This window comes from Trachurus trachurus (assembly GCF_905171665.1).
Source record: "Trachurus trachurus genome assembly, chromosome: 1".
Classification (NCBI taxonomy): domain Eukaryota; kingdom Metazoa; phylum Chordata; class Actinopteri; order Carangiformes; family Carangidae; genus Trachurus; species Trachurus trachurus.
The window spans coordinates 8773326-8792651 of NC_139891.1; the positions used below are offsets into that span (position 1 = coordinate 8773326).

Sequence of the window (19326 nt, forward strand, 5' to 3'; positions counted from 1 at the left end):
CGAGGATGTCCTGAGGAAATACAGGTACAAGCAAACATACACAACAAGATCAAGGTAACAAGAGACATCAGACATAAAAAACAAGCAGCACAATTACAGAATTAAGTTAATTGTCACAGGTGCAGCTGGTGACTAAAAGTTCTGAGATTGAGCATTTGAAGCAAGAAGAGGCACGCAGAGTCTCGCGCGAGACCCAAGTTGCCGTGCGCGGTGTGTTCAGGTGCAGTCGGAAGCTCCCGTTTGTGTCATAAACACAGGAATATCAACTCTTGACTTGCTTGAAGTAAGTAAACTTCTCGGTGCATGTTTGATCTGACGCTGTCTGCGGCTTTGAGCGATGTAAACAGCCTAAGCAGCGGAACTTCCATCCACTCCCATTCATCGCTGCCGTGGCGATGCGGGGACAGACACAACTACCGCAAAACAGGAGCAATTAAACTGAAAATCTTAAGATTTCTTCTTTTAGACCTAAAATGTTAGGAAAATACAGCCCGAGTTGAATTTGCCCGGAATTGTCCTTTAAGCTGAACAGTTCTTGCGAAACTGACTGTTTTGTTGTGATGTTTTCATGGAAGGCATTCTCTCTGATTTATCTGCAGTGGCTGTGGCTCATGTGTGGAAGTAAATCTACACTGATTTTTTTTTAACATTGAAAAAACATTCAGAGGCGAAAAAAGTCAGTACTAGAAATTCCAATTCAAAATCCAATGACACAGATTTACTTCTGTAGGCTACTCATGGTAATGCACATACTTTGTGGTTTTTGCACTTCATTTCTCTGTGACCATAAGACTTTATTTCACTAGCAGGAGCACCCAACCCAGTGAGAGTATTTGTCTTTTAAAGAGCTCTTTATATCCATCTTCATCCTGTGGCACTATAACTCTCAGGCATTTCTCTCATCACCAACAACATTCAGGCTCAGTGTTGAGGTATCCCCACTTATTTTTTGCCTTTTTCTTCTTCTTCTGAGTAATAGCCTACTTTAACATTTTGAGACGCATGCATAGTAACTTTTCTGAGTTGTAGGAGATGATTTACAGCTTTTAGTATATTTATTAAATAAGAAGACACAGCAGTCCAGTGTGATTCAACACATAAAATTAAAAGCAAATTCACCTGCAGTGATGTGAATTAATGCAAAGACGTGCATGTCTACGCATGTTTACACCAGAGGGAATACCAGAGATAACTCAAGTTTTTAATGAGTTTTCAGTTCATTTTTGTACTGAAACGCACACACCCACACACACCCACCCCCACACACACACACACACACACACACACACACACACACACACACACACACACACACACACACACACACACACACACAGAGTAGTGGAGAATCAGTTGCTGGCTAGTTTACCATGTCTGTGCAGTTTATGCATAGGCTGCTTGGCGGTTTGTTTGTGTCACTGATATGGTGATAAGGTGGAAATTAGCTTGGTTTGCTTCTTTTGCACAAATGAAATCAAAATATTAAATGTAGATTTATCTGTGTAACACATTTTCCAGAGATGAGTGGGGATCAATTTTCTTTTTAATGTCTTCCATAATAATCACAGAAAAGGACAGTTGACTAAACTTTACCTGTCCCATTGCAAACAATTGCAGGTGGGAACCACACTAAAGGTGTTGTAAATGAGCAATATAGAAATGTTAGTTGCAAACTACATATGAGAAATTGGCCTGATAAACCTTGGCAGCTGATAATGAAATTATATGAAAAAAGGATGTAATAATTGCTGATATCATAAACTCAATAATATTAATATCAGGGCTTGCAGTTGATAATATCAAAACTATTTAATAATCACATGAGCGTCAATAGTTTATCATAATAAATTACAGATATTTTTCAAAGGTTTCATGATGGACAAATATGTTTGCTAATATGTTTCATATTGTCCAAAAACCGTCAAAGGCCTCACAGCATGTGGCTTAAGAAATATGCTCAAAAAAATAACGTGATAGTGTCATCTGAGTAGTAACTGTTAGCAGAGACAGTTTAGCCCACAACTGCTTAAAGGTTGAATATGTAGAATATTTATTAAAAGCTATATTTTTTCAAAAATAATACACCCACGGGGCGTTTAGAGGGGTACAGAATGAAAAATAAAATTTAAAAATGATATTTAGTCTGAATTAATTATTTTAAAATATTTTGACGGGTTCGACAATGACTTTCTGTCACGTTCTGTTTACATTCATACCTGCCCGTAGCCGACATGTGGCTCAATTCTCCGCTGTTTTCCTGCCTCCTCCCGGTCGTATGCATTTGTTTTCAATGAAGCCTTTTTAATAATCAATTGGTGGAACAATGGATTATCATATACATGTTAGGATGGGTATATTTGTGTAGTCTTATCTGTCATAAACACGTTTACTGTCGCGGACTCCCGGTGCCACCGAGCTCCTTTTTTTTTCCCACAGAGACAAGAGCAGAGACAGCGGAGGCTCTGAGCGCAGGTTTGGTTTTCAGCAGCGGTGTGGAAGGCAGAGAGCCTCCACTCTCCCTGTAACAAGCTACAAGTCATTTATTATGCTGTTAAATGACGGTAAAAATGAAACATAAGGTAAATATCCTGCATAGTTCTCCTCCTCTGCTGTCCTCTGATCAGAGCGGAGTCCCTAGCAATGGCCTGTTTTACCTAGCAATGGTCTGGCAATCGACTGCGGGAATTCTTTTTCTGTTGTTGTTCTGGTAATTCTACATATTCAACCTTTAATATAGCTACAACACAAATTAATATAATAAGCAAAAAAAAAAAGTGTTGATTTAATTGTTCTATAAATGTGTCTTTGGCAGCTAAACAGGAGGTTGATGAGGTTTGTGATTCATTTTCATGAGTAAAATAACATTTCTAAAAAATAAAAATAAAAATCCATGTTATGTACCATGGAGATGCATACAACCACATGACATGGCGGAGTAATATTTTTAGTGATGAGTCAGGCGTGCTGTCATGCTGATTTGAGTGTGTTCTAAATTTCTTGTTGACCAATCAGATTGCTTGGTCGGAACTACTTGTTGTATAATGTCTGTTGTGACATCATCAGGAAATGATGTCAAAATGGAACACTCAGCTTCAAAGTCAAAATGTCTTGTGTTGTGACATCATCAGTGACATGAGAACACAATAGCTCATTCCACACACATTACTGAAACAGACGTCTGTTCAGAGCGCACAGTGTGATTTTTAGTCGTTACGTTTTCAAACTTTCTTAAAACTTACGCAATGGCAAATACTGGTTCAGAACTTCAACGAGAGCTAACAGTCCGACAACTGAGGTACATGTTTGAGGTCCCAACGATGGTGTCGAGGGATCCCGATAAACAAATGGAGGCTTGTGCTGACAGGGTGTCAGAAGGTGATCCACCTGTGGAGAAAAACCTGAGGGATGAGATTTTGGCATTCCATAAAAAAACATCTGATCAGAAGCTGGCTCTACAGGGAGAGCTGCAGCAGCTGAAAACCCAGCTGGACACTCAGCTCAGACTAAACTGTGAACTCTCCAGCTCTCCAAGAAGCTCTCCAAGAAGCTTCATACCAAGACACCCAGAAGTATGAAGCTGAACTCCTCAGGGCCAGACAGCAGGCTGAGAACCTGCAGCATGAGCTGGAGGACGAAATGAAGGCTCATGCTGACACGATGAAAGAACACCTGCTCCTGGAGGAAAACCTGAGGGCTGAGAACAACACCCTCCGACAAAAGATGTTACAAGAGATCAGCCTTGCTGAACGAAAAGCATCGGACGAGAACCTGGTTCTGAAGAAAGAGTCAGAGGAGCTGAAATCTCAGCTCAACACTCAGCTCTCTCTCAACTCTGAGCTCACCACAGAGTTTAAGGCAAAGAGACAGAAGGTCACGACTCTCCAAGAAGAACTGGAGAAACTTCAAGCTTCATACCAAGACCTCAAGAGAGCCCAAACCACCACCACAGACCTACTGAATCATCTCTACAGACCAATGAAGGCTCATGATGATTTGATGATGCAAAACGCTTTCTTCACAGCAAAAGTGCGGGATGAGATCGACGCCATCAAAAAACAGATGACCCCAGGGTTCGAGAAATCACTGGACGAGAACCTGGCTCTCAAGAAAGAGCTGGAGGAGCTGAGAGCTCAGCTCAACAGTCAGCTCTCACTAAACCATGAGCTGACTGCAGAGCTCAAGGCAGAGAGGAGCAGCAACCTGCCTCCCCAAGAAGACATGACCCCCACACCAGAGAGGAGCAGCAACCTGCCTCCCCAAGAAGACATGGCCCCCACACCAGATAGGAGCAACAACCTGCCTCCCCAAGAAGACATGAACACCACACCAGAGAGGAGCAACAACCTGCCTCCCCAAGAAGACACCACACCAGACAGAAGTTACACATGGACAAGGATCCGCCACTCTCTGGGGGTGAGGAAACCAAAGAGGTGGAAGAGGAGCAGAGTGGCCTCATCCAACGTCATCTAAACTGACTTTCTCTTCCACCATTTTCCTTTCCTTTTTTATCTTCTATTTTTAAAGGTAAATTAGGGGCAAATGCAACCTGTTTACTAATATTTTAGGTCTAAAAGAATAATTCTGAAGACTGTAGCCCCAGGTTGAATTTGCCTGGAATTGTCCTTTAACTTTTCTTTCATCTTCTTTCTCTTCTTTTCTTAACTTTTCTTTCATCTTTTTTCTCTTCTTTTCTTTTCTTTCTCTTCTTCTCTCAACTGTGCTTTTCTCCTTTTCCTCTTCTTCTCTTGACATGCTTTTCTTTTCTTTCATTTTTCTTTTAATTAAATAAAATAAAATAAAATATAAAGTCTTTGATATGTACTTCCTGGATATAGCCTACTGTTAGGAGCTTTTATAAAGATAAAGTGTATAATCAAATCTTTAAAGGAACAGTTATCAGATGTAGGACAGAGAAGTCTTTACATAAATTTCTTCTGTTTAAATGTGTTTGATTTCCTGTGATATCCTGCCATCATTGTTAGTCTTAAAAAACAAACAAAACTTTTACAGAGTGGTTAAACATAAATCAGGATTATATTTATGATATAAAATAATTTTGGTATAGCTTTGGTATAAATTATGCTGTATTTCCACATGGTACCAGCTTGGCTTGACTCGACTCAACTCAACTTTGGTACAAAGCACTACTCTGGAGGTTGTTTCAATTATACAGGATAGTATCGCCTTTAGAGTAGCTTGATGCCGCTTAGTCAAATTTCCAAAAAGATGTTATTTGGATAAAAGTTGGACATCTACAGTAAACAGTTACTTTCTTGTCTGGAAAAATATTAAAACTTAATAAAGTGACATATTAACAGCCCTACAGTGGGAATTAAAACAGCTTTTAGTCGTGCAGGATATTCTTCCATCGACCAGTCAGTGGTCGGTACGTCTCCTTTTAGTACCTTCTTTACCCGTTTTGGAACCTCGGCGGAGGTGGTACCAGAAAAGTAGATTCCAGGTACTTTAATAGAAAAAAATGTGAAAAAATTGACACACTTCCACATCCTACAGTTTTCACTCACATGATGCATTTCATCCCAACATCTTGGTGCCCAAATGTATAGTGGACCAAAACTGTACATGTGGTTTCAAAGCCTTATTGGAGAGGTTGAATTTTAATGCTTCCAAAATGACAGGTCTTTTTCTTTTTCAATAATTACAAACTCTGGACTGGACCACGTTTTTAGACGTAAGGGAAATGTGTATTTTGTTTTTATTGGATAAAATTAAGACCATATTTTTCATGAATCCTATTTTGTTTTGTTTCTAGCCCTGCTTCTCTTTGTATTGCCTTGTGTGTTTGTTTCTGAAAGCTAAAATAGCTGAAATCAGGTTTTAAAAGAAACAAAACTGGTTTGGAAATTTGCCAAACCAATGATCCAGTTGAAGGACACAAACACCTCTCTTGATTCATGAAGCAGCACATCTTCTGCCCTGATGGCCCTCGGTTTAATATCCTTTGCCACAGCTGGTCCACTGCAGACTTTATGTTTCTTAACCTTGAATTCCTTACAATTGAGCAGAGTTTATTGTAATTTATCAGCTGTATGTTATTTACTTGTAGGAGCAAATTGTCGTAGAGCCAACTTCTTCACCATGTTCCCAGTCTTTATGTCAAGCTATAAACTAACTACCTGTGCCTTATGTTTAAGGGGATAGTTCAACACTTTGGCAAATTGGCCCATTGCCATAATCCCTATAGTTTTAGGAGTATAGGTTCGTTACCTTTAATTGTTGGTTCAAGCTATTTTTAGAACGGCGGAGCAGAGCCGCGAGCTGCTCAGAGTTACACTACGGATGCTAATGAGATTTCTTGGTTTCCCTCATCAAACTCATCAAATACACAATCCAACAACTCCAAAACGCTTTTGTGGACAAGTTGTGACCTGTACATTCACCACACTATGAGATAATAACGGAATGTTACGAGATGGAGTTGTTTTAGAGGTAAATTCATGCAAAACCGCTGACACACACACACTCAACCCATTTAGCTCAATGCAACTACAGTCTCAGTCGTTTCGTCACTCTTTTTAAACCGAAGGCTCTTAAATCGACACTTCTGTGGTTTGGGTAAAGTTTCTGTCACATCTCATTTTCTGTTTGGTTCCTTCAGAGTTTGCCACCGTGCTTTGGCGTGTGTTTCCTCCTGCTCCCTATCTCATGCACCTACCCTCACACAAACCCACACATAACCTCTTGCCTGTTAGCCCCACCACATAGCCAGAGCGCTCATCCAAAAAACCCAAGCCGACACCCCGTCACATCCCTGAGCCAGCCCTGTCACAAGACGTGTACGTCTCCTCCTGATAACTACATGGTGGTTAAGAGCTGCACGCCGGCCTGCAACATAGGATTCCCATTCTATTATTAATAGGTGGAAGTCTCCTACAGTACATATGAAACAACACTTTAATGTATTCTTTGAGCCTGAAAATCTCAGAGTCAGGAGGTTCAGGTGTCTCCAAAGAGAACATACTATATGGAGGTCTTGAAATAGGAAATGACCAAGACGACTTTAATTTTAATCTTAAGTAACAAAAGATGTTTGGAGATTAAATAGTTGTTCATGTCGAGTTAATGGTTTAAGAATTGTTTAGAAGCAGCCTCATTAATCAGCCATAAATCTTTAGAGACCATAAGCAAACATTAATTTGTGAATGTTGTTGAATACCGGCATGTTCTATACTGTATGTGTGTGTGTTAGTCATATTTTGTTGTTAACTACACTCGCGGCTGACTCCATATATAATGGATAAACTGGCAAGACCGTTTGAATTAATTGTTACTGGGCAGTAAATAATGTAAAGCTGGTTGTGGCCTTTGATTCGTCCATCTGCTAAGAGGTAACTCTCTGACCAGGACAAGTGGGACAGGACCATGAATAATGACACACACACACAGACTGACAGGACTGGTCACCAGTCAGCATGAGGAACCACCCTGCACCTAATGTAGCTGACAAAGAAACAATAGGGTTCATACAGTGGTGGGATATAATATGTTACTTCACTTGCAGGATTCAAGTTATGACTTTGGTTCAGTATTTTCATTTTATGAAACGTTAATTTTAGCATTCGTATGGAGTTGTCACCATATGACTATAAAACCAAGATTCACTTTCAATTACAGTGGCATGCAAAAGTTTGGGCACCCCTGGTTTTTGTGAACAATTCAGCAAGTGGAAGTTGAAATGATCTCCAAAAGGCATAAAGTTAAACATGACACACTCTTTTGAAATATTCTAAACAATATCAGTGTATTATTTTGTTCTACAGCTTCAGAGTGAAAAAGGGAAACAAAGCAGCAGCCTGTGAAAGAATGGGAAACCCAGGAGACTTGAGCTCTCAGATAACTTTGACCAAGGTATCAGACAAGATATTTACTATTTACAAGTTTCCAAAGGGGGGGTGCCCAAACATTTGTCCTTTTCCTTTTCTGTCACTTTGAAAATGTAAAAGAAAAAAGGTTAAAATGTAAAGGGAATGTGTAATCTGGAATGTTATGCCTTTTGGAGATAATTTCATCTTCCACTTGCTGAACTGGTCTCATTAACAGACATTTTGATCAGGGGTGCCTGATCAAAGTCTGGTTTTGGTCTCCACCAAGATTTCTAAATCCTCAGCTGCACTATGTTCACTGTTCTCCAGCTCAACTCTACCTGGTTTTTATCTCACCTTGAACATGCAGAGTTGAAGTGGAGAGAAGCTTCTCATTGTGTTCTTGTGTCCTCCCTTCACTCAGATCTGTTGGAACATAAGAGAGCATCATATTTATCCTTTACATCGCAAATGTTAATGATGTTAACAATGTGTTTTTCAGGAGGCTGGTGAAAATTAACGTTGAACCCACGTGTGGGAAGTACAACAGAGGACATTCATGTTTTCAGAATTTCTCCTCTTTACTGTTTGTTGATTCACTATATGTCTTGAAACACTGATCCTTTGATCTAGATTGAAAGAAAAAGAAAAGGCTATAGGAGACTATCCGATTGTTCCCAACTGGGGATAAAACGCAATAGCAAATGCGATACATACTGTACATGTGAGAAAAATGGTGCCGTGAGTCATTCTTGGCCAAATGATGTCAGAGGCGTGCATTAAAAAACAGTTGAGGAGCTTTCGCTGAATGCAAGTGTCCATCAATCCCTTGTCAGTCTGTCTAAAACCAATCAGAGCAGATTTATGAGGAGATTAGAGTGTTTATAGTGTGTGTGACAGGTCTGATACTGCCCATTGCAGCTGAGCAAAATCCCATAAAACACCACAAAAGAGAGGTCAGGAACAAAACAGAGTGAAAAAAAAAACACAGCAACCTCAAAGCTAAGCCAAATCTCCACGACGGCGCGCTAGATCGAGCACCAGAAAAACGTTGCTTTGTGAAGCTCACAATGGAAAACCTGCTTTTATTCAGCAGCAGAGAGAGGAGGTTTAGGAGAGGGGAGGATCGAAAAGGACAGGTGGAGATAAGATTGGATCGTGGAGGGAGTCAGGGAGGAGGTGAGGAGGCGGGGATGAAAGAGGAGCCACGATTGTGTGAGAGTCGATTTTCACTACAAGAAGTAAGAGCACTGAGTTTGCTTTGCTTGTCACTGATGACAAGTTTCAGCACTATCCGAAGTTCCTCATAACTCTGCATAGTAATGATATGGAAAGTTAATTAATTTGATGTATGATAGGAGTTACTTACATAAAACTAGTTTCTGTTCAAGGGCATTTTGCAGAGTATCTTAAAAAGATATGATAAGTAGGCCATTCATATTCACTTTAGAGGGTATTTAACTTGTGGTGATAACAAACCCTAGTGTAGATAGTTTACCCACTTTGATTGATCCCCTTTCATGACTGTGGCAGAAGACAGAGAGAGAGCACAAGAGATAGAACATTTTCTTAATGCAGAAGTAAGCGATCTGGTCGTTTTGGCTAACTTCTTGTCAGCCGATGGAGTTAGCAGCCCCCGCCCTCGTCATGGATCTATTGGTCCTCGTCCCTACGTCACCACATTCACGCGCATCCCTTGGCTGCACACACAGAGAGGACCGCCCCTTTATGCCGTTCTCTCTCCTCATTGGATAAAGGTTGTAGGATACAAGGAAAGTTTTCTCCTCGGCTTACAGCAGAGCAGAGTGACTGACAGACCCGTGTTTCAGACCAAACACTCTATAGAAGTGATTGCCGTCGGAAGATATAACTAAGACTTGTATTAACACAAACATTCCGCTTACTTCTGCTTTAACGGGAAAATAAACAATATAATAGGTTGATGTATAGGATGGGTTCAGACTACACAATTTTTTGTCTTTCACGATGGTCACCATGTTAGAAATAACCATCACAGTGGTATAAATTCTTGCTGTGTCTTGGTTGAAAGACTGGCAACACTACAAGTATCACCCCAACCAATCCTGGTCCATGACCCTACACGAGTTCATTGGGGAGGCGTGGCAACAATAATGCTCTACTATAACAAGAAGCTCATTACAGTACAAGCTGCGCCAATGATATGAAATGGTACACACTGCCCCCCCACCTCGTGTTGTGAATGTGTGTGTGGATTTATAAAAGTTGTCGGTAGAAGAAAGTGAGCTATTTGTATTTTCTTATGATAACCTTAAATATTTACGCAGCTAACAGTAATATTATATTTCATATTAGCATTATGAAAATTAGTTAGTGCAGGTTTTAGCAAAGTTAGTTGGCATTGATAGGACAATGGTTCTCAAAGTGGGGTCCAGGGACCCCCAGAGGTCCTTGAGAGGGTTTTGGAAATCTTATAACTTTTTTCCAAAAAATCTCGACAATATTTCCAAAGATTCACACTATTGGCCCTAATTTGAATGTACATTGACTAAAAAAGTAATGTTCTTCAATCTCAGAACAAATATTTGTGTATTTCTGGTGTTTACTTAAACTTAAATTTTGTCCAATGGGGTGGTCTAATTTGTGTCAATTGATGTAAAAAAGTTTGAGAACCACTGGCCTAGGAGATCTGTGGCAAATCTCGCGAGAGTGTGTGGATGAGACAGGCCTTGGACAAAGTTCATTTTCTCCTGATTTTTTCGTTTTCTGTATCAAAATGTTCAGAAGAGACATGACTTGTGAAAAATGAGTCTAACATTTACTTCAGTGACAATGGGGTGAACGAATCAACCATAATCTGTGCTCATGTTCACTTCTCCCATTGCAGTCAATAGACTCAGGATCTGCTGCTGCTGCTGCTGGTCTCCTAAAGGGGCTGAGTAGTGGTGAAACACACATGACACAGATACATTGTTTCTAAAACGTCTTTGGTGGCAAGAATCGTGGCTACTGTAGCACGTGATGCTAGCGGTCTTTAATTCAGACACGAAAAAGAAAAGACAGAAAAAAAAGGTTGTTCCTGGGTCTGGTGAAGAGGACAGGACAGTCTGTCCTTCAGAGAGAACTTAAGGTATGTGTACACCTCAAAACCATTAACTTACATTGCACACATGAAGCCAGCTAACTTACTGCACTGTACCTTCACTGTGTGTAAACAATGCGTCAGAGCGCTCTGTCATCCTGTTGGTTAAGGTCAAGGTTCACATCGTAGGAGATGTCAGACTTGGTGAAGAAATGCACAAACTTCTAACATGCTAGATGCATGCTGTTGTGGCAAAATCCCTGTTTGTCAGTTATGTTACACTACACCTCCGTTTGTCATTCCCGATGTACATAATCAGTAGCCAGGCTAGCGCCGCCTACTGGTTCCGGCAAATTTCATTTGCCTCAACCATGTAGTCAGGGAACTAGCAATGCGTTTCGGTTTGCTCCAATCAGCGAACAGACGGGTAAGTGAAGGCGATGACGTTGAACTCAAGCGCTCAAGATTAACCTATGAGCTTAACCGGTGTATAGCACACGTGACCACCAAGCAGCAGCGATTAGTTGAAGCAAATGTAAGCAACCGCCTCCCGGAAGCAAACGAATCCCTATGGCTCGTGTTCAGACGCTATATGAAATGTAATGAAATAAGCGGCTGATGCATCAGGCTACATAATCAGGCCCGACGGTGGAAATGTTGCGTCCACAACAAAATGGTGTGGAAATCGGTCTGAAGTGATGATGATGTGACGATGCCTGAAGCTCTCAGGTTTTAAAACCAGCACCTAATTTATCATATTTTATGATATTAAGTTGGTTCCTGCTTTGTGTGCATCATATACGAGTGGGTGATGAGAAAATTTCACCCTGTTCCACCGATTGACAGCTGGTGGCAATAATGCGCCAACAAATTGCGATTACAAAGGCAGACCTCTTAGTGCCTGAAGTATTAAATTAAATGAAACCATCTGATAAGTGTAGAGGGGAAATGTTCCTGTAGTGGAGCTGTTAACAAATCGTGCACATCTACAATGTGATAAAGCATCAGTGCACTGCTGCTGTGGTCACAAGCCAGAATGTTGGAAACCACCATCTTTCTACACCTTGCAGTGCATTTTATTAGCTTTTTAATGTTCATTGAAATATTATTTTGAAAAATAAAGTGTAACTGCCTGTGAAATGAATAGTGGAATTAAAATGGAATTACCTAACAAAAATGACAAAACACCTTAGGTACTTTTATCCACCACAGTTCAGGAATATAAACTCGACTTTTTTGAGAAGGGAGAGAGTTAGAAAATGCAAACAAAATCTTTGTCTTTTTATAAGGGTGTCTTTAACTTCGGATAAATATCACACATTTTTAATGCCGATCATATATAAAAACTCATTGTATGAACAACTTCTTTCCTTAAAGTTAAACATCAAAGTAAAAATAGATAATACAGTTATTGCTTCTAGTCTTTCAGAGGTTTAGTTTAGTTAGTTTAGAATAAACTACTGGATTAAAACAATGAGGATCAGTAGAAGTAGCACAATAAAATAAATGCTTCTACAAAACTTACATAATACATATTTACACAGATATATCTGACTAATAGTTGGCGACAGCTCAAAACTATGGTTAGTTATTTGCTGAAATATATTCCAAGCTTATGCTTTACATGTGTCCACCCCATTTATGTCAGTAAGGAGAAAAAATATGAAATATCCCTCAGTATAATGCAGTAAAGGTCAACAAGTTTCCCAAAGTTTACTCAAGATCACTCTTTAAACATAAAAAAAAATGTCGGCGGGGGGGGGGGGACAATCTGGGTGTCTGGATAAAAGAGATGACATGATCCTCGTAACACTTGCTGTATTTATGTATTTTGTACAATTGCTAAGAAACTCTTGTGCTTCATAATGTAATTCAGTGCAACACATTTTCTCTTCAAAGGCCTGTAAATGAATCGTTCTTGTGATTCTGCATGCTTTAGAGCTTCCTGAAACAGTCATTTGCCTCAGTAATTAAACTAGCTTGTGCACAGCTAAATTCAAAATCAAAGACTCTCACACACACACACACATACACACACTATCTGTGGATGTCTCACAACATAGGAACAAGTCAAATTTGTCCTGGGAGCGAAACAAGCAGCATGAAGCGAGTGAGCAGACAGTCAAACTTTGTGATAAGATAGAAAACTACACAGTGGATTAGGTCTCTTGGGATGAGAATAAGAAAAAAAATATAACATGGACAAACTGATTTCATGATACGATCTTACCATAGTAACATTAAAAAGAAAAAAGTTTTCATAGGGTTGAGCTGGCGCTGTTATTCCAGCAGCAGTCACGGATGGAAGATAACATGATAAGTCACTGCAGTGATTCTATGAAAAATCAAAATAGGACCAAGTCCATGAAGGAACACAGAGAATAGGAGATGCCGCTGTGACTCGCCATCATTGTCGAGTGGTTTTACACAGTTTTTCAGGGTGAGCGAGGCAACAAGGAAGCAAAACCTGTCACTGTCATGTGGGATTTTGGAAAACACAGTCAACAGACATTTATTCCAACCTCTCATAACTTTTGGTCTTTGTCTTTGTGCCTCTCTTCTGTCCTCTTTCAATCTTTTTTCTTGATCTATCTCAGCCTGTGTTGACTTTTTTTTTCCATCCTTCTCTCTCTCTGCTCCCACTTTTTTCACTCTGTACCTTCTGACTAAAGAGCCAGCCCTGGTAGAAAATAATATAAAATGCAACCACGGCCACTGCAGATTTCTGTTTTCCTGATGCTGATATAAAATTGCTGTAAACTCATCCCTTTTCCTTGAAGAGCTCTTTCCTCTCTGCTCAGTGTCACTGTCTGATTCCTGCACAAATTGCTGTTTGACCTTTTTTGTGTTTTATCATCATTGTATTGTTTATGTTATTTTGTTTAAAATGGCAAACATGTGCTGCCTTGAATTACAATAAACGTAGGCTATGAAAATGGAGAGAATATGAAGTGCATTACTGTGATTCAGAGATCATGCCAGCTCCAAGTCGTCTGCTGTGCAGTTCGTCTTCATTACTGATAATCTTACCTCATGTTTACTATTATTTTATTACTTTATCTCACCCTGCAGATTTTTCCTTTCCAAAGCCCTGTCTACTGGCTGCTGATTGTTTTCTCTTCCCTGTTGTTTCCCTCCCAGGATGAAAAGAACCAAGTGATGATCACGAATGCCTGGCTGCAGCTGGTACGTCTCCTCCGAGCACTTTTCGTGTGATCATTGTGTGATAATTGTCATTTGGTATATTTTTGGAATGTGTTTTGTGTGTGATGTTTGTGTCCTGTGGGCTCTGCCATCCCTATTTTTCAAAAGGTGTTCACACCTGACTGCTTTTGAAGGCCGGGAGCCAGGCACAATTTACAGCTGCAATTTAAAACCTTTTGTGAAGTTAATACATCTCAATGAATCTCCAGGGCCTCATGTGACAAAATGTGAAATACAAGCCTGAGACTGGGGTTAGCCAGTGTCAGAATAGCTTCAGTGCATGCACGTGTTTTTCTTTTTTTTTACCATGACAAAGGCAGCGACATCAGGTCATGTCAAAAAGTAAACTTAAAGATTAGTTAGGATTTTGTAATAGTTAATAATAGCATAATATTAATAGTGTACTGTAACATTTATTGTCATCATTAACATTATCGTTGAATGGGAATAGGAATGAAACAATATCAACAAGACAACTACCTTCATGTTTTTTTCTCTCCCTTTAAGCCGTTACATTTATTACTATAAGTAGGGCAACCATATTTTGATTCCCAAAAAAGAGGACACTCGGCTCCACCTCAGGATAATTAAATGATTCAATTTACACCAAGATGCCTCATATATATACAGTATATGCATCCTCTTTATGGATACTTTAAAATAATATCCCTCTATATCCAGAGACACAAATTCAAATAGGCTTCTCAGGGGTTATTAATGGTACAAAAATGTATTAAAGAAGCCCGCTGGAATTAAATAATGATAGAAACACTATTGTATTCGAACTTCAACCAATAAGAAAAGTCAGGCTGCTCTTGAACCGGTGCTGCAGTTAAAACTCAGACTTCATTGTACACGATACTAAATGAACGTTTGCTGACACACAATAAAATACCATTGTATGAAGAACAATGAAAACTGGACATATTTAGGAATTCCAGGCAAGTCTGGGCAAAAGAAGGCATTTGGTCACCCTACTAGAAGTGACATGTTTGCTTTTCTCAAGCGTTACACATCTGGTGCAGCACGTATGGGGTGAGGAAAGGAACATCATGCTAGCTGAGGAGCACCTGTATGGCTCTAACAAAAACCCATTTTATACCACTTAAGGTCCAGTGTGTAAAATGAGGGGGAAACAGTGACGTCTAGCATTCCGATGCTATTATTTATCTATTAAATAATTCTATGTTTATTTATGAACGTGAAACTCTTGAAACGTGCTCTCTGGTTGTGATTTTCAATTCTGTACAAACATGGTGGCACAAGATGGCAACACTCTCTAAGCAAGACCCTTGCTATATGTATATACTGTATAAAATATAATTATAAGGCTATGAAAACAAAACAGATTTTATTTTATAGCGATAATTCATTGGTGGTATATCCAGATTTTGCCAATAAACCTTGACAAATATTACACACTGGACCTTTAAAGCAGAAGTGAGGGATCCGGTCGTTTTCGCTAATGCTGCGTTCCAGGCAGGCTTTTGAAATCGTAAATTACAGCTTCAAGTCACAACTTACGACTTTGTAGCGTTCCAGGCAACCCACTCGTGTTTTTCCGACCTGTTTTACCGGTGAAAGTCACTATAACGGCCACTCGTAACTTCCGACCGGTGAACTCGTACCAGATCGAACTGGTACCACTTCACGGTCGGAAAAATACGAGTTTCCTTGAACGCACCATAACAGTCCTCGTCGCTACGTCACCACATTCACGGCGTTCCTTGGCTGCACACACAGCCCTGCATGCCGTTCTCTCTCCTCATTGGATAAAAACTGTAGGATACGATAAATGTTTTCTCTTCGGCTCAGAGCAGAGCAGAGGGACTGAGAGACCCGTGTTTCAGTCCAAACACTCTATGTAAGTGATTGCTGTCGGAGGATATAACTATTTAAGACTTATATTAAAGCAGAAGTGAGTGATCTGGTCGTTTTCGCTAATGCTGCGTTCCAGGCAGGCTTTTGAAATCATAAATTACAGCTTTAAGTCACAACTTACGACTTTGTAGCGTTCCAGGCAACACTCGTGTTTTTCCGACCTGTTTTACCGGTGAAAGTCACTATAACGGCCACTCGTTCTTCCGACCCGTGAAATCGTACCAGTACGTCTTTTTGTACAGTCTATGTACCAGATCGAACTGGTATGACTTCACAGGTCGGAAAAAAACGAGTTTCCTTGAACGCACCATAACAGTCCTCGTCCCTACGTCACCACATTCACGGCGTTCCTTGGCTGCACACACAGCCCTGCATGCCGTTCTCTCTCCTCATTGGATAAAAACTGTAGGATACGATAAATGTTTTCTCCTCGACTCAGAGCAGAGCAGAGGGACTGACAGACCCGTGATTCAGACCAAACACTCTATGTAAGTGATTGCTGTCAGAAGATATAACTATTTAAGACTTATATTAACACAAATATATCACTTACTTCTGCTTTAACACAAATATATCACTCACTTCTGCTTTAAGTAGATAAATCCAGTGCTTGTTGAATGCTAAGCTAAGCCTGGGAAATGTTTGGGGAATAAAGGTTTAGTGTTCAGTCATCAGATTCCTAACAGCATCCACGTCCTGCGATCTAAGTATGTGGAACTAAGCTACTTAGCTCAGGAACAGAACATCTACCTCATTAAAAAGAGTTGAGTGTAAGGTAACGGTACAAGAAATGTGCATTACAATGCTCAGTAGCTTGAGAAAAATGTTATTAGGTCAGCTAGTAGGTATAACAGCCTCATTACCATAGCAGCCTCAGTCAGAGTGGCCCATTAAGGATGTCACAGCCCACGCTCAGCCAGGTTGAGTTGGCTGATGACGAGTGGCTTACAAGTTATGAATGAATCAATTATTCAGGAAGCCATCTCTTTAATACCGGCATCCACTGTGGTGGTGTAATGGCTTAAGGAGGCTTTGCAGATGCAGCAGATTTTTGAAGGAGACCTGTGAAGTACATTAACTAGCCCCGGGAGAGTCAGACAGAGAAGGGCCAGATTCACCTCCGCTGCATCGAGGGGGATTTTAGGATTACAGGTTTATCAGGCAATGAATGTCCCACATCCCAATGGATAGGATTTTATTTGGTTTCTAACTGTGAGGATTAGATTTCCTAAGAACTGAGTATTACCTTAGTGTCCTCCTCAACAGCCAGCTTGTATGGCTTATTACGTATCATTATTATTATCACTTAAATCAACAAAAAAGATTAATTCCACCTGGATTTTATGATCTCTGCCTAAGATACCGCTGCCTCCAGCTGAACGGAATAAATAAATAAATAGCAAAGTAAAATGTATCTCTAGAAACTGTGCCTTTTCATAATAACCATGTCACGATTTTTAACAGTTTTTGACTGAAACAACTTTCCTCTGAAGACACAGTGAGGTCTGCGGGGTTATACAGTGTATCGGGGAAACTACTTCCTGGAAAGTTAGATATATTCCATCTTTGCTGTGAGCTCCCAAAATAAGATTTCAGTCACCTCCACGGGTAACAGCAGAAACCTCTGAGAGAGATGTATCCAAAAAAACAAAACTAAGCATGGCTCATAGAGAGGTTATGTTTAGAATCCAAATGTAAGTTGCATGAAGAAAACCCTTTTACTGTGAGTAATGAATGAAGAGGACTTCATCACCCAGTTATCCCTGTAATTTGTAGTAGCCTAGTGCTCTGGTGGTTCTTGCTACGGAGGGTGCTAAGTTTGCTGGGAGGAGGGTGCAGGTGTAACGGAGGGTCCGGGTGCACTCAGTCACCCGTAAAGGATGTGCAAACCCGACTGCTAAGCGGTCATTGACCTCTTGGCCTGTAGGACTAACCCAAAAAAATCTATGCTTCGAAGCTTTGTTCGTTGCCTTTTTGACACCCGGCAATTGTTACATTAAAATGGCTACTGATATTTGTTTGCCATTACTTTCATTATTTCCGCTACGATCGCGCATTGAGGTCATTGACCTCTTGGCAAAATAGTTTGGTCGGGAGACCAGGGTTCAAGCAGTCTGTATCGAAACACAACGCAGAGGGCCAGATAACATTGGCTACTCACGCACAGAAGCTCATAAATGACAAAAACTAATCCAAAACCATTTGCTAAATATAATTATGTTAGCAGTTACGTTTACATAGCCGTGTGCTGTATATATAGACAAGGATGAGCCTTAGTCTGACTTTCAGACAATGAATTTCACACTCTTTCAATAAGAACCTAGTTGTCTCAAATTAGTGACACTTGCTTAAATTTCTGTTATGTAACCCCAAACTTATTCTTAGACAGCTGTTACCTTACGTAGCCCAGTGTCCTCCTCATCTGTTCCTGTCAAAGTTACTGAGCTGTGATTTGTTCCGTTGGCTGTTAGTTGTGCTTCCCCAGCCAGCAAACATGAAAAGAAGGCTCTATAGCACCAAACCGCCAAGGCCCAACAGATAACAAGTGTAGTGATTAAGTCATTAGCTGCGCGAGTGGAGACATATGTCAGCATGGAGCTCTTCAGATGGATTTCTTTGAAGAAGAGTATGATTTTTTTTGTGTGTGTCTGTCGACTGTGAAAGCAGGAGTCACATATGCACAGACAGAGCTGTAACAACATGCGCACATACACATGCGTAAAACAATCCCAGGAGCTCAACCTCGCAAACACATTACACACATAAGTTACGTCCACACACACACACACCGACGCACATACGCACAAATGGATGTGCCCAATGTACTGTGGCCACATTAGTAAGGGGACTGTGTTTGCTCCATAGGGAATGTTCCCTCTGGCTACAACATCTGAGCGCCTCCATCTATATATATATATGTAGCTTCTATACATATACTACACACATCAGTGTACACACAGGAGTGTAGTTACATGCCAGACACACATTTCTATACCATTCCAGAGATCACACATCATCTTTTTCTCCTCATTGTAAGTCATGAAAAGAGGCACAGAGGCGACACACAACACACACTCTGTCTTTGTCCTTTTAAACACTTTGATGGCGGGCTCAGTTAGCCCTTTGCTGAATATGGGCCCAGCCTCTAATGGGAAGTGCAGGGGTCAGAGCCAACAACTGTTGGCTTGGCAAGGTGTCACTGCCAAGCTTCATTATCGGAGCAGGAGACAAAGTGGAAGAGCCAGCCGTGGTTGGGAAATGAGCCTGTGTGAAAGGCCAATTTAAGATTTCACATAGTTTAAGGGCGATCATAAAATTATGATCAACCTCAGAGCTCTCCCCACGGTCCTATAAAGA

The 19326-nt window shown here is 40.4% G+C and overlaps 1 protein-coding gene across 1 annotated transcript in view; it reads left to right on the top strand.

Moving 5' to 3' along the window:
- LOC310984093 (neuronal acetylcholine receptor subunit alpha-7-like) overlaps positions 1-19326 on the top strand; it is a gene marked incomplete at both ends in the record, with an annotated part of 56867 nt that overhangs the window by 14865 nt on the left and 22676 nt on the right. Inside the window, one exon of the mRNA XM_083969201.1 lies at positions 14026-14070. Within this exon, the coding sequence (XP_083825327.1) occupies positions 14026-14070 (45 nt within the window). The remainder of the gene's footprint in view (positions 1-14025; positions 14071-19326) is intronic.